The 12,955-nt window shown below is 48.0% G+C and overlaps 1 protein-coding gene across 2 annotated transcripts in view; it reads right to left on the bottom strand.

Annotated features, from left to right (window-relative positions):
- Positions 1-5,098: 5,098 nt before the first annotated feature.
- TMC3 (transmembrane channel like 3) overlaps positions 5,099-12,955 on the bottom strand; it is a 28,635-nt gene continuing 20,778 nt past the window's right edge. The window contains exons 17-23 of one of the 2 annotated variants that reach the window (XM_035131751.2): positions 12,822-12,932; positions 11,936-12,061; positions 10,936-11,014; positions 10,686-10,728; positions 9,776-10,000; positions 9,655-9,700; positions 5,099-6,558 (exon numbers count right to left, since the gene is read on the bottom strand). In XM_035131751.2, the coding sequence (XP_034987642.1) occupies positions 5,697-6,558; positions 9,655-9,700; positions 9,776-10,000; positions 10,686-10,728; positions 10,936-11,014; positions 11,936-12,061; positions 12,822-12,932 (1,492 nt within the window). In that variant the 3' untranslated portion in view covers positions 5,099-5,696. Of the gene's footprint in view, positions 6,559-9,654; positions 10,001-10,685; positions 10,729-10,935; positions 11,015-11,935; positions 12,062-12,821; positions 12,933-12,955 lie in introns of both variants that reach the window. The other variant, XM_088656790.1, reaches the window with a different exon arrangement.

Raw genomic sequence — 12,955 nt, 5'->3', positions numbered from 1 at the left:
GCTGGCCCAGAAGCTCGGAAGCGGGGAAACGGAGCTGCCCAGCAGGCCGGCCCAGAAAAGGGGCCGAGCCTCTGCGGGGAAGCGCCCCCGCCTGGAGGCAGCATCGCGGCGCCGGGGCCGCTCTCCCCGGCTTGTCCCAGGGAGCGCCGCTTGCGCACGTGGGCGGATCAATGGCCCGGAGCGGAGCGGTGGTTCCCGTGTAAAACGGAGGAGGAGGAGGGAAGAGGTTTGCTGAGTGCCATCGCTTGCTGAATCGGGTGGGAGAGGGAGGTGGCTGGTTGCCGGACTCCCGCTGCCCCCCTCCCCGCGCCGCGGCTTTAAAGGAGAAGGCGGTGCGTGCTTTTCATCCAAGGGGAAATTAAAGCAGCACACACAACTTTAGCCCCTCTCCGTCAATGCGTTGCCGGGGTAAAATTTCAACAATAAGGGGCACTTCGCCACGGGAGTGCCCTATACAGATGGGAACATCCAGTACATTTTAATTGAAGCGGGAATAAAAGTTGGTACTATAAAATAGAGGCCGTGCGCCCAGGAACCTTTCACAGTTCAGTTTTCAGTCGCATTACTGGGACTCTGGGAGAATTCGAGAAAGCACTAACCAGAACCATCAGTAAAGATTCGGGTAGCAATCATAGCTGCCAAGTTTTCACTTTTCTCGCGAGGAAGCCTATTCAGCATAAGGGAAAATCCCTGTAAAAAAGGGATAACTTGGCAGCTATGGTAGCAATTTAAAGTGTAATCAAGACATTACTGTAGTATGTATCAGTTTTTTTTAGGATACAGGCAACTCTACAAATGCACGACGTATTTATTTATGCAGTTAAGAAAAGAAAAAGGGGGAGGGTGCTCCATGTGTTTGAAATAAGATTTATTTCAGCCCCTATGTGTTTTTTTGGAACAAATCCTTACTTGGGTTAAAAACGTGCTCTGTTGGATTTACAGTATTCCAAAATAAGTCAGGACTCAGGCCTGGAATGAATCTTATTTCAAGCACCTGATGTTTCCCCTCTTTCCACCTCTGCTACCGGTAGTAGCGTGTTCTCCAGGGATTTTTTTAAAAAAAGTTATATTGTTGGTGGTGGACCACACCTCCCATCATCATTTGCTGCCAAGGAGTGTGGTGGAGTCTCCTCCTTTGGAGGTCTTTAAGCGGAGGCTTGACAGCCATCTGTCAGGAATGCTTTGATGGTGTTTCCTGCTTGGCAGGGGGTTGGACTGGATGGCCCTTTGTGGTCTCTTCCAACTCTATGATTCTATGATCCCCTGGGCATAGTCAGGTGGGTGGAGGGGAGTAGCTGTCCCAAATCATGTAAATAAAAGTACTTAGCTAGCTGACCAATTGAGTCACAGATAGCTTGGTTCTGCCCCCCCCCCCAACAAAAGGCCTCCCCCCACAACATAAATCCTGCCTCTTCCCTGACCATAGGTGATGCTGGCTAAGTCTGATGGGTGTTGCAGTCCAGCAATCCCTGTGCTCTATAGATAGGAAGCTGCCCACAGTTTGTCCCATCTAGTTCAGTACTGTCTACTGGGACTGGCAGTGGCTCTCCAAAAGTTTAGGCTTTGCCATCACTTGATCCTGGAGATGCCAGAACTGAACCCGGGGCCTTCTGCAGGCAGTGGATGATCATGACAACTGAGCTGCAGATGGGGGTGAAAGTATTATTGCAAAATAAGACCCGAAGACCCAGGTGCAGGAGAGAGGTGTGCCACAGCCATGTCCAATTTGTTCCCACCAATCCTCCTGAGAGTCCAATTTCACCAGCTGTAACAGAATGGCAATTGCTAGCACACAATGGCATATATTGCCTGTTTCAAAGGGACGCTTCCAAGCTGTGGAGCTGGAATTCATGTGTAATTTGACGCTATCAGATTTGGGCTCAACAGGGACTGGGTGTGGCTAGCCCACTGTAGAAAGTAAATGTGCCCTCTGTTTGTGCCCGCTACAAATCTTGCTTTGCCAGCTCATTACCAGCTGGGAGAGGGTTACGCCCACTCTGGTTGAACCATTTACACTTTCAACTGGATCTTTTTTTTCATTTATGCCCTATTTAACACGCCTCTCTCTTTCATTGCCAGTCTTCTCATATAACAAGAAGCCTCGTCCTCCCCACTTCCTGTGTGTCTTTCTCCTCCTCACATCTGCAAATATGGCTGGGGAAAGCGTCTGTCTGAAACCCCAAGGAGCCATTTCCAGTTGCTGTAGACCAGGGTTTCCCAAACCTGGGTCTCCAGCTGCTTTGGAACTACAATTCCCATCATCCCTGACCACTGGTCCTGCTAGCTAGGGATGATGGGAGTTGCAGTCCAAAAGCAGCTGGAGACCCAAGTTTGGGAAACCCTGCTCTAGACAATACCAAGCTAAATCAATAATCTTCAGCCTTTTCAGACTCAGGGCCCATCATTTCCATGATATATCTATATGTTGGTAGTGTTGCCATTGTGGCCCAGTTTAGATGAGGTTGTGGTACTGCATTCTCCTGGCCTCCAGCTGAAGACCAATGAGGCAGATGAACTGAAGGTCTGGCTTGATTTAAGCAGATTGCAAATGCAAAGTGGGGAAGGGTCAGAGTTCTTAAGCTCCTAGGAGGAAAGATGGACTATAATAATTTGTACGGTGGTATCTTGGTTCTCAAATGCCTTGGTACTCAAACGACTTGAAACCCAAACACTGCAAACCCAGAAGTAACGTTTTTCGGAAGCTGAACGTGCTCTGTTTTGAGTGCTACTCTTCCGTTTTGAGTGTTATACTGAGGTCTGTCTGTTTTTGCTATTTATTTTGTGTTTTTGTTTTTGCGGCTCTTTTTTGTTTGTTTTTGTGACTGTGTGGAACCCAGTTCAGCTACTGATTGATTGTGTGACTGCAGTACATTGTTTATTGCTTGCATTTTATGGATCAACGGTCTCGTTAGATAGTAAAATTCATGTTAAATTGCTGTTTTAGCGATTGTTTTTAAAAGTCTGGAACAGATTAATCTGTTTCACATTACGTTCTATGGGAAAGCGCACCTTGGTTTTGGAATGCTTTGGTTTTGGAACGGACTTCTGGAACGGATTAAGTTTGAGAACCAAGGTACAAGTGGTACAGACGATCCGTTCTGTGGTGCTCTTAGTCTCCAAGGTGCCACCAGACTTTTTGCTTCACTATAAAGTTACCCTTGTGGAGTACGTCACCCAGGGCCGTCTTAAGCACCTTTGGCGCCCTGGCGCCGTGGTGCGGCGGATCCCTCTGCCGCCCCCCGCCGCCCCATTTTCCAGCACGACAGGCGGGCGGCCTCAGTGCGCAGCGTGGTTGCCGAGGGCGCTGCTGCACGACGGGCGGGTGGGCGGGCTTGCTGCGCGGCCGAGCGGGCGGGCAGGCGGGGCTGCGTGGCGCCCCCCTGGCGGGCTGGCGCCGTGGCGCCCTGCACCACCCAGCCTGGCCGTAGAGCCGGCCCTGACATCACCAATAAAATAAGGAGGCAGGGTTTACAGACCAACCTTGCAATCCGTTTTTGTCTCCACCTTCCACAAAATGTGGAAGAACCAGTTTCGCTGCTACTGTGTGTAAACATACGAATCCAGCCTCTCACCTCCTCTGTGTTAGGGCCAGCCCAATATATTTTGCTGTTTCACTGAGATTTGTCTTCACCTCTTAGAACAATTAAACTTTAAACTGATTTATAATATTGCAGCGTTAGTCATTGTATTGGAAATGGGCACTGTGCAAAACTGAAGCAAAGCAGATATAGTGGTACCTCTGATTAAGAACTTAATTCATTCCGGAGGTCCGTTCTTAACCTGAAACTGTTCTTAACCTGAAGCACCACTTTAGCTAATGGGGCCTCCTGCTGCCGCCGCGCCGCTGGAGCATGATTTCTGTTCTCAACCTGAAGCAAGGTTCTTAACCTGAGGTACTATTTCTGGGTTAGCGGAGTCTGTAACCTGAAGCATTTGTAACCCGAGGTACCACTGTACTAACACTGATGTTAAGAAGGGAATTGACCAGATGTGCGTTTTCAACTATGTTCAACTACCGCTTTTAATATTTTATTTAATGCCAGTGATGAGCATTGTATTGTACAGAGTTAGAAAGTGCACTGTTGATCTGGAGGCAGAACAGGCAATGAGCTGCTAAGTAGGTTTGCAATCTGAAAGCGGTTGTCATACAAACTCGGAGCAAGTAGCCACCAATCCTCGCGATTTTATACAGCCAGGTGGAACCCTATTGGGCTAACTGTGTCAGGTGGCAACTGCTGAACTGGAAGATGTAGTACCATCCTCCAGCCATAGGTGGTACCCAAGCATAACAGAGCAACTCAGCAGCACCACCTTCTGGCAACGACGCAGAATACAATACTTCCTGTTGTGTTCTTATACAAACTTAACCTAGGAATACATCCTTTTGAATGCATTGTGGCTTACTTGTGAGTATACTTAGATTGGATACACCAAGATTCATGAGAGGGTGGAATAAGTTTCACACAATGTTTTCTGTACATTTCTTTTGAGTGCTTTTAAATGCCTTTCTCTACTGCTGCAATATCATTTCACAGTAACAGTTCAGCCATGAATAATTGAATATAGAGAATCTTGCTTAGTATAAGGACTAATTGGTATCTGCTCCAAGTACAATGCAATTGCCTCTTTGCTTCAATTTTTTTTAAAAAAGCTGGGATGTGTACCATGTGGCACTCTGGGTATGGCTGGACCCCAGCTGCTATCAGCCCCAACCAGCATGGCCAGTTGGGTTGATAGCTTAGCTGCCAAGTACCCCATTTTTCATGGAAAACCCCTGGATTTTAATCCATTTCCCGCTGTTCTCCCGAATGGAAAAAAATCTCAGAAATCCCCTGGATTTCCTACCTGCCAGGGAGCTGCCATTTTGGGTGCTGCTTTGCCCATGTGTGGGCACCGGAAATAGGGCAGAGCAACACCGGAAGTCACTTCTACGCATGCCTGGCGGCCATCTTGGTGGTGGCCACATGGTGGTGGCCACCACCAAGATGGCCACCGGGCATGTGTAGATGCGATTTCCAGTGCCGCTCTGCCCTATTTCCGGTGCCCACACATGGTCAGAGTGGCCCTGGAAGTTGCTTCTATGCAACTTCTGGTGCTGTGCTGCTGCTGATCCCGCATTTTTCAGCGGGAGACTTGGCAGGTATGGTTGATAGGAGCTGTGGTTCACCCAGCCTGGAAAGTGGATCTCAGCTTGCCTGCCTTTTTGGCCAATGGCAGGTGGGCTGTGCCACCGCCCCTGGGGCAGATCGGACTCTGGTCCACACCATGGGTTTTTAATCCCGTGGCGTACTCTACCCCTCGTCCAGTTTTGAAAAACCTTTCCTGCTGGGGGGTGGGGTTGGCGCACGGAGTACAGTGGTACCTCAGTTTTCGGACGTCTCCGTTGCCGAACGTTTTGGTTTTCAAATGCCAAAAACCCGGAAGTAAATGCTTCCATTTTCTAATGCACCTCGGAGGTCGAACGGCTTCTGCTGCATGTATCTGTTGTTTTTCACAACTTTCTCTATTGAACTGGGAGACCGCCCTTTGTGCCTCGGTTTTCGAACGTTTCGGAAGTCGAACGGTCTTCCGGAATGGATTAGGTTTGAAAACCAAGGTACCACTGGCTTTTCTTTTCTGAAGGGGTGGGTGGGCACTGTAGGCCAAATAAGTTTAGGAACCTCTGCTCTCGAATGAAGCAGCCTCGTCCTTCCCCACTAAACATTTGAGCATATCAGTTCATTAGCCTCGGCCATGTTCAAGTCAGCCCCAGTCTTGGATTTCTTCCTGGTTAACGCTGCTCCAGGTTTCAGGTACTTGTCTTTGCTGTGGATGACTTGGATGTATTGGTCATTGCCGCTCGTTGGCTGGTCACTGCTCGATTCGACAGAGATGGAGTCAGACTCCGTTGGGGATGGCTCGGGCTTGTGTTTGGATTTCGCCTTCGGGTGCTGCTCCGGGTAGCGTGGGTCCAGTTCAATGTTCTTCAGGTGAATCTTCCGGTGGGCGTGAGGGGGCCTGCCAAAGGTGAGCCCAAAGCCGTCTTCCCAAGATTTGTAGTGCATCTTAGCCAGCGCCTTGCTACTAAGGATCTGGTTGTCAGCACACTCCCCAATGTAGAAGCGGGGGGCTGCTCGGAGATCGGAGAGCGACCGTGGGCGGTGGGATCTATTGGCCAGAGCTCTCCTCAACTCCTCTTCTTCCTCCTCTTCGCTGAAATGAGGGGAGTAGGCCCTGTGTGGCGTCCGAACCATGTACCTCCGGATGTTCCTCGGATACAGCTCCACGATGTCCCCTGACTCGTCCATTCGGAAATTCCTCGGCAGCCGTGTGGTGGAGCGGAGGAGCTTTTTCCGGGGTTCGTGCTCGTTGACAAGGAAGTACCTGGCCGTGTGAGACCTGCGGCCCACAAAAGCAGGGGTGCCGGCAGCGCCGCGCGCCTCTGGGTTGGCTTGTCGGAGGCTCTTCCTGAACAGAGGTTCTGAGTGAACATCTTCTAGACGCTTCTTGTACTTCACAGGGGTGTAAGCCTTGGCTTTGCAGAGGTCGCTTGCACTTCCATGGGCAGCACTTGGGTATCTACAGAGAAGAGAGAGAGAGAGAGAGAGAGAGAGAGAGAGAGAGAGAGAGAGAGAGAAGGAAGATTAATTCAGGGCTTATTCACACTTCCTCTTTCCCTGGGGAAAACAGCTCTTCAGCGCTCAATTGGGGCCAACTATTTGGGTTTTGCCTGGATTGCCATTGGTCCCAGTCTACCACACAGGTGGTGCTGTGGGTTAAACAACAGATCCTAGGGCTTGCCGATCAGAAGGTCGGCGGTTCAAATCCCCGCGACGGGGTGAGCTCCCGTTGCTCGGTCCCAGCTCCTGCCAACCTAGCAGTTCGAAAGCACGTCAAAATGCAAGTAGATAAATAGGGACCGCTCCAGCAGGAAGGTAAACGGCGTTTCCGTGCGCTGCTCTGGTTCACCAGAAGCGGCTTTGTCATGCTGTCAACATGACCTGGAAGCTGTACGCCGGCTCCCTCGGCCAATAATGCGAGATGAGGGCAGCAACCCCAGAGTCGGTCACGACTGGACCTAATGGTTAGGGGTCCCTTTACCTTTAACCTAAAAAACGGATTTTCCCTTGGAAATGAGTGATAACTGCTCAGAACTATGCTTCCTAGGCATGGCACAAGCAGAAGTGTGGATTATTATTTTTATTTATTGAATTTATATACTGCCCGGTTCACAGAACAAAATCAAAATATAAAACCACAAAATATATAATCCAAATAAAAACAACAACCCAATAATGCCCCCCCCCAATCACATTTTAAAAGGGCATAGGATATCAAACAGATCAACCAAAGGCCTTGTTAAAAAGGAACGGCTTTCCCTGGCACCTAAATGTGTATAATGAAGGCGCCAGGTGAACATCCATGGGGAGAGCATTCCACACACGGGGAGCCACTGCAGAGAAGGCCTGTTTTCGTGTTAGTTCACGTCCTTAGTCTACACCAGTTTGTTATCAAATGGGTGTTCTTCCGCAAGATCATCAGTAATGGTCAACTGAAAGAGACATTGTCAAATGCTACCAGCTTTGAGGGTTTTTTGTACACTCTTTGCTGCTGTTACACATGTCATGTGGTGAAGTGTGGGTGTTTGTGCCCCACATTTTTCACATGTATAAATCTGCTTTGGCTAGGATGACCTGCTGTATTATTCTCAAACATAGGAGCCAACTCCTAGCGGCTGAAGGGCCTTCGGCCCCTCAATAAAATATTTGAGGGGGCAGGGGCCCCCCAAAGTTGATGGGCATTGCCATTCAAATGGTGTGTGCATGCCGCATCATGTGATTATGCAGAGGGAGGCTTACCGGCCCCGCCCCCCATATTTTATTCAAGTTGGCACCCCTGTTCTCAAGTTTTGTAATTTTATTGTCCCTTTTTTTTGTAAACTTCTCTGTATGAAAGACGTTAGAAATACTTAAATACGTTTTCATTCAGTCTGAAAACAGGCTCTTTCTGTTCTGCGTTAACAACATTCACAGGTGCTCACAACAGAGATATTCAGAAGCACTTTGATTGTTATAAAATCAAGCACAAGTCTCTTCAGCTTTTATCTGGTGAATGGGGTTGCAGCCAGCCAGCCGAGCCTCAACAGTTTTCCGGCATAGGGGGAAGTACGCTGCCTCCCCCCCCCCTGCATCACAGTTGGCTGCGTCATCTGTGCTGGGGACAGCCCCATCTAATCTGCTGCCAGGGTGGGTGGGGTCATTTTATTTCGGCGTGGCCGGTTGCCTCACTCTTCCTTGCCTTTTCATCAGATCACCCTACCCACCCAGCCTCTTTTCATGCTTTGATATGACCTTGCTATGGCAGTTGCCAGTCGCCATGTTGTAGGAATTTTTCCCACTTGGCAAATTGGCACCAGCCATTTGGTTTTCGCCTACCTAGTAGCAATTGTCACAACTTTTGTGAGGTTAGGCATTGGGTAAGCCTTTGTTTGGTTGAAGGGGATGTTGCTGCCTCACCTGCCCCTCCTCAGTAAGGGTATCCTGTTAAAGGAATCCGGGGTGTGAATACTGTCTGAAGCCTGGATGTGGGCTAGGGCCATGTCACAGCCCCTACGAGGACCCCACAGGGTGCCACTATCTGACGTAAGTTATAGGGCACCCCCCTATCAGTGGTTTACCCTTCCATGGACTCTCTGCAGACAGGCAGGAGTCAAGACATAGCCTGGCCTCGGTCCAGTATACCTGAAGGAGCATCTCCACCCCCATCGTTCTGCCCGGACACTGAGGTCCAGTACCGAGGGCCTTCTGGTGGTTCCCTCCCTGCGAGAAGCCAAGTTACAGGGAACCAGGCAGAGGGCCTTCTCGGTGGTGGCGCCCGCCCTGTGGAACGCCCTCCCATCAGATGTCAAAGAGAAAAACAGCTACCAGATTTTTAGAAGACATCTGAAGGCAGCCCTGTTTAGGGAGGCTTTTAATGTTTAATTGTTTTATTTCATTTTTCTGTTGTAAGCCGCCCAGAGTGTCTGGGGAAACCCAGCCAGATGGGCGGGGTATAAATAATAAATTATTATTATTATTATTATTATTATTATTATTATTATTATTATGGCTTCACCCCAATGCCTAAGCCAAACTGCTCACATCTGTAACCAATAAAGTTGTGGCCTATTTGAACCCATAAACCAAATATTCCGTGCCAGGGTGATTTATTGTTCTCCTGGGAACTTTGGGGCTTGGGTGCCTTGGCATGCAATCTCATGGTTTGGTTTCCAATCTCAGCAACTAGGCAAGTTCTAGCTGGCTCTTCATACTCTGAGGAATAGGACCTCATATTGGTTTAGAGAGGAAAAAGACTTAGGTCTTCTCGTTGTTGCTTCGTTTGCAAGTTAAGTCTCCAAAACAATCCAAGGTGAGCTTCGAATAATTCTCCCTATCTCTATTGATCCACCTCCTCTGCCGGAGGGTGCCAGTTTCTGAGAGATTCACTAGTGGGAAGACTGCTGTTGCATCCATGTGGGTCTCCCATAGGCATTTGGTGGCCACTGTGAGAACAGGATGCTGGACTACCTGGGCACCCTTCTTCTGATGAACTGCAATAGCGTAACACGAACGCAACAACTGAAGTTGCTTCTTGTGGGCCTCCATTTACTTCCAGAGCTCAAGAGGAGGGTTTTACCTGTTGGCGATGGGCTCCGCTCTCGGCTTCGGTACACTGGGCAGAGAGGGCGTTGGAGTGACAGGTGTCGGAGCTATGAGCACTGGGGATGCTACGGGCAAGGGAGCCGCTATAGGCGCTGGAGCTGCAGGAGGAACATTTGCCGGCGGTGGGCTGACTGGCTTGGCTACTTCAGGCTGTGCTACAGACTGGGAGATGGTTTGTATTCTCCTGCCTTTGGGCGACTCAAAGTTCACCACGCTGCCGTTCTTCCTCGGCGTCGAGCACCGGGCTGAGGACTCCTGGCTGATGATGTCACTCTCCTGCTCTGGCCTTATGTTGTTTCCTTCTGTAGTTTGTATTCTGGCTAAAGATGCGGATTGAATCAAGAACACAGTTATAGTCTCTTTATTCGTCAACTACTAGGACATTTGTTTTCACAACTGCAGACCCTCTAAGTGTCCCTACTTTCCAGGGACAGTCACAGATTTACAGCTGTCCCAGTTTTTGGTTTGGTCCCAGAATGTCCTGCTTTCCCTTAGGACGTCCCTATTTTTATTGAAGAAATGTTGGAGGGTATGCGACCCCCGAGCCAAGGAGATAACTAACTAACTAACTAACTAACTAACTAACTATATAATGTTTAGAAGACATCTGAAGGTAGCCCTGTATGGGGAAGTTGTTTAATGTTTTATTATGCTTTTATATATGTCGGAAGCTGCCCAGGGTGTTCTAATTTAGCAAACAAAGCTACAAACTTTGAAACTGTCAAACCCGTCTAATATTGTATTTGCAGTTGCCATCCATTCATTGTTAGTCACGAGCTCACAGAACAAATTTTTCAGCGGAACAATAAAGCAATGGAAATTTTTGAACCCAACAATATTGATGCTAAGTCTCCCACTGACATAAATGTGACATGATTTCATAATGGTTCTGGTGGAAGTATGGTAGTTGCTGAAATAGATGGTCTGTGCTCCCAAAGAGCATTCAATCAAATACAGCTAAGTGATTCTTAGGTTCCTGTTTGTGGGTTTAGCATTTCTTCTCACCTGCTGCCATTTGGACCACTTTTTTCTTGTCTGCAGTTCTTTCCTAGAATGCACACAAAACACTTGGCATGACTTAATAGGATCTGTCAATAACAGAAACACCCAGTACAAATTGCTGATGCAGAACAAATACTGCAGTTCCTCTTTCCAGTCCTCACCCACTCAATATTTTGGTGCTAAGTCCTTTATGAAATGCCACTAAACATGTGAAATGAGAGCTTTTAAAAATCAAAAGATATCAGGTACTTACATTCTGGATCTGCATCCTCAGTTGATTGTTAGTGAATTTTAACGACCTAGCAATACTCTGCAGATAATAAATTAGCATGCTGGAAGAGAGAAACACAGGGTCACCACTGAACCACATTGCTCTGGTGCGAGGACAGGAATTGGATTATAACTGCAAACCAATCATTTCCACAAAGACCAGCGAATGTTGTGTAAACTTCTAACCCTGCCGAGTTGCTGAAACTAAGCAGGTGTGGACCTGATCAATAAGCTGATCAATACACTGAAATGGGAGACCACTTACATAAGAGCAGGTTAAAAGATTACCAGGTAGCCCCCAATCCAAAATACACCGTGCACCAATCTTCCATTATCAACAAGACTTAAGTACACATTAAACCCCTGATCCAGACCGCTGTGTGAACTATGATGCACACAACTGGACTTCATTTCACCGGAGAACTTTGTGTACAGTTCCCTTTCCAAGCAACCTTCAATTGAAGTGTTCAGCTGAAGTGGACAGGGTGGCCTTTGCTGATTGTATGTGTTACCCTGTGAACACCTGAGGACAACATACATGCACAGATGTATGGCTCCAAACCAGAGACAGCTTGTCACGCTAAAAAACCCATTGAAATTAGCAGAATGAAAGTAAGTCACAGCTCACTTGTCCTATTGAGCTCAATGGGACGTAGCCCCAAATCCAAACATGTGTGCATGCTTGTGTGTGTGTTTATAAATAGGAAGACTGGAAGCTCCTCCCCATTAAAAATAAAAATAAAATCTGGAAAGACAGCATGTCAGGAAGAAAGCTTCAGGTCTAAAGTGTTTCTTTACATGCTACTTTTTCTATGCCTGGGGAGATTTTGTCATGGGAGAGCATATTCCACCGTGCTGTTAGTCACTTGTCATCATTCTAAAATGATACCATCTGCAGAAGGGTCAAAGGATGTTCTGAACATGTAGGTCAACAGCAACTGTAATGCTGGCAGTGAAATCGATAAAGAGGTTTATAGACTTACAAGAGAAGCAATAAAGCCGGGAGGACAACTACCGGGCTGCTCACATAAATCATCATCTTGTGGAACCAGACAGGAAAGTCAGCTTGAATGGTTTCGGACACGATGTCATATATTTTTTCTTGTCCACTAGGGTGAAAAACATTCAGTTGCTCTCTCGGGAGAGAAAATAATAATCCCCAGCATCGTAAAACACTTCATAGTTGTCTTTTGGTAACAGCCATATTACTGATTGCATTCATATCCCACCTTTTCCTCCAAGGAGCTCAAAGTGATGTACATGGTTCTGCCCTTCCTCATTTAATCCCCGCAACAACCCTGTGAGGTAGGGTTGAGGCTGAGAAGCAATGACTAGCCCAAGGTCACCCAGTAAGCTTCACAGCCATAACTGGAAATCTTGTTTAGGTGGCTAGGCCTGCGTTTGTTGGGAAAGCGGGGAAAGGACTGGGAGAAAATTATGGAAACGAGCACATCTGGGTTTTGTCTTTCCGAACCTGTGTCAGGTTCCTGTGTTGAGCAAGGGTGCATAGGCTAGATGACTTCAAAAGGATTGTATCGGTGCTCACTGGAAGGACAGATGCTGAAGCTGAGGCTCCAATACTTTGGCCACCTCATGAGAAGAGAAGACTCCCTGGAAAAGACCCTGATGTTGGGAAAGATGGAGGGCACAGGGAGAAGGGGATGACAGAAGACGAGATGGTTGGACAGTGTTCTCCAAGCTACTAAAATGAGTTTGATTGACCAAATTGTGGGAGGCAGTGGAAGACAGGGGTGCCTGGCGTGCTGTGGTCCATGGGGTCACGAAGAGTCGGACACAACTAAACGACTAAACAACAACAAGGATTCTCACACACAAACCCAAAATAAAGCCTCACTAGCATCAACTCACCTAAACGGCCCACAGGTGAGGGATGGCTTATAGCGGGCAATAGCAAATATGGTTGGAAGCATACACAAAAACAGCATGAAGAGCAGCATAGCCAGGTAGAAGTTATTAGATCTACAAGGAAAGAAATAGTTAAT

The sequence above is a fragment of the Zootoca vivipara genome, chromosome 13 (genome assembly GCF_965207765.1).
Source record: "Zootoca vivipara chromosome 13, rZooViv2.hap1.1, whole genome shotgun sequence".
NCBI lineage: Eukaryota > Metazoa > Chordata > Lepidosauria > Squamata > Lacertidae > Zootoca > Zootoca vivipara.
Note: the sequence above shows the minus strand (reverse complement) of the source record. Positions and strands in the feature narration are given on the sequence as shown.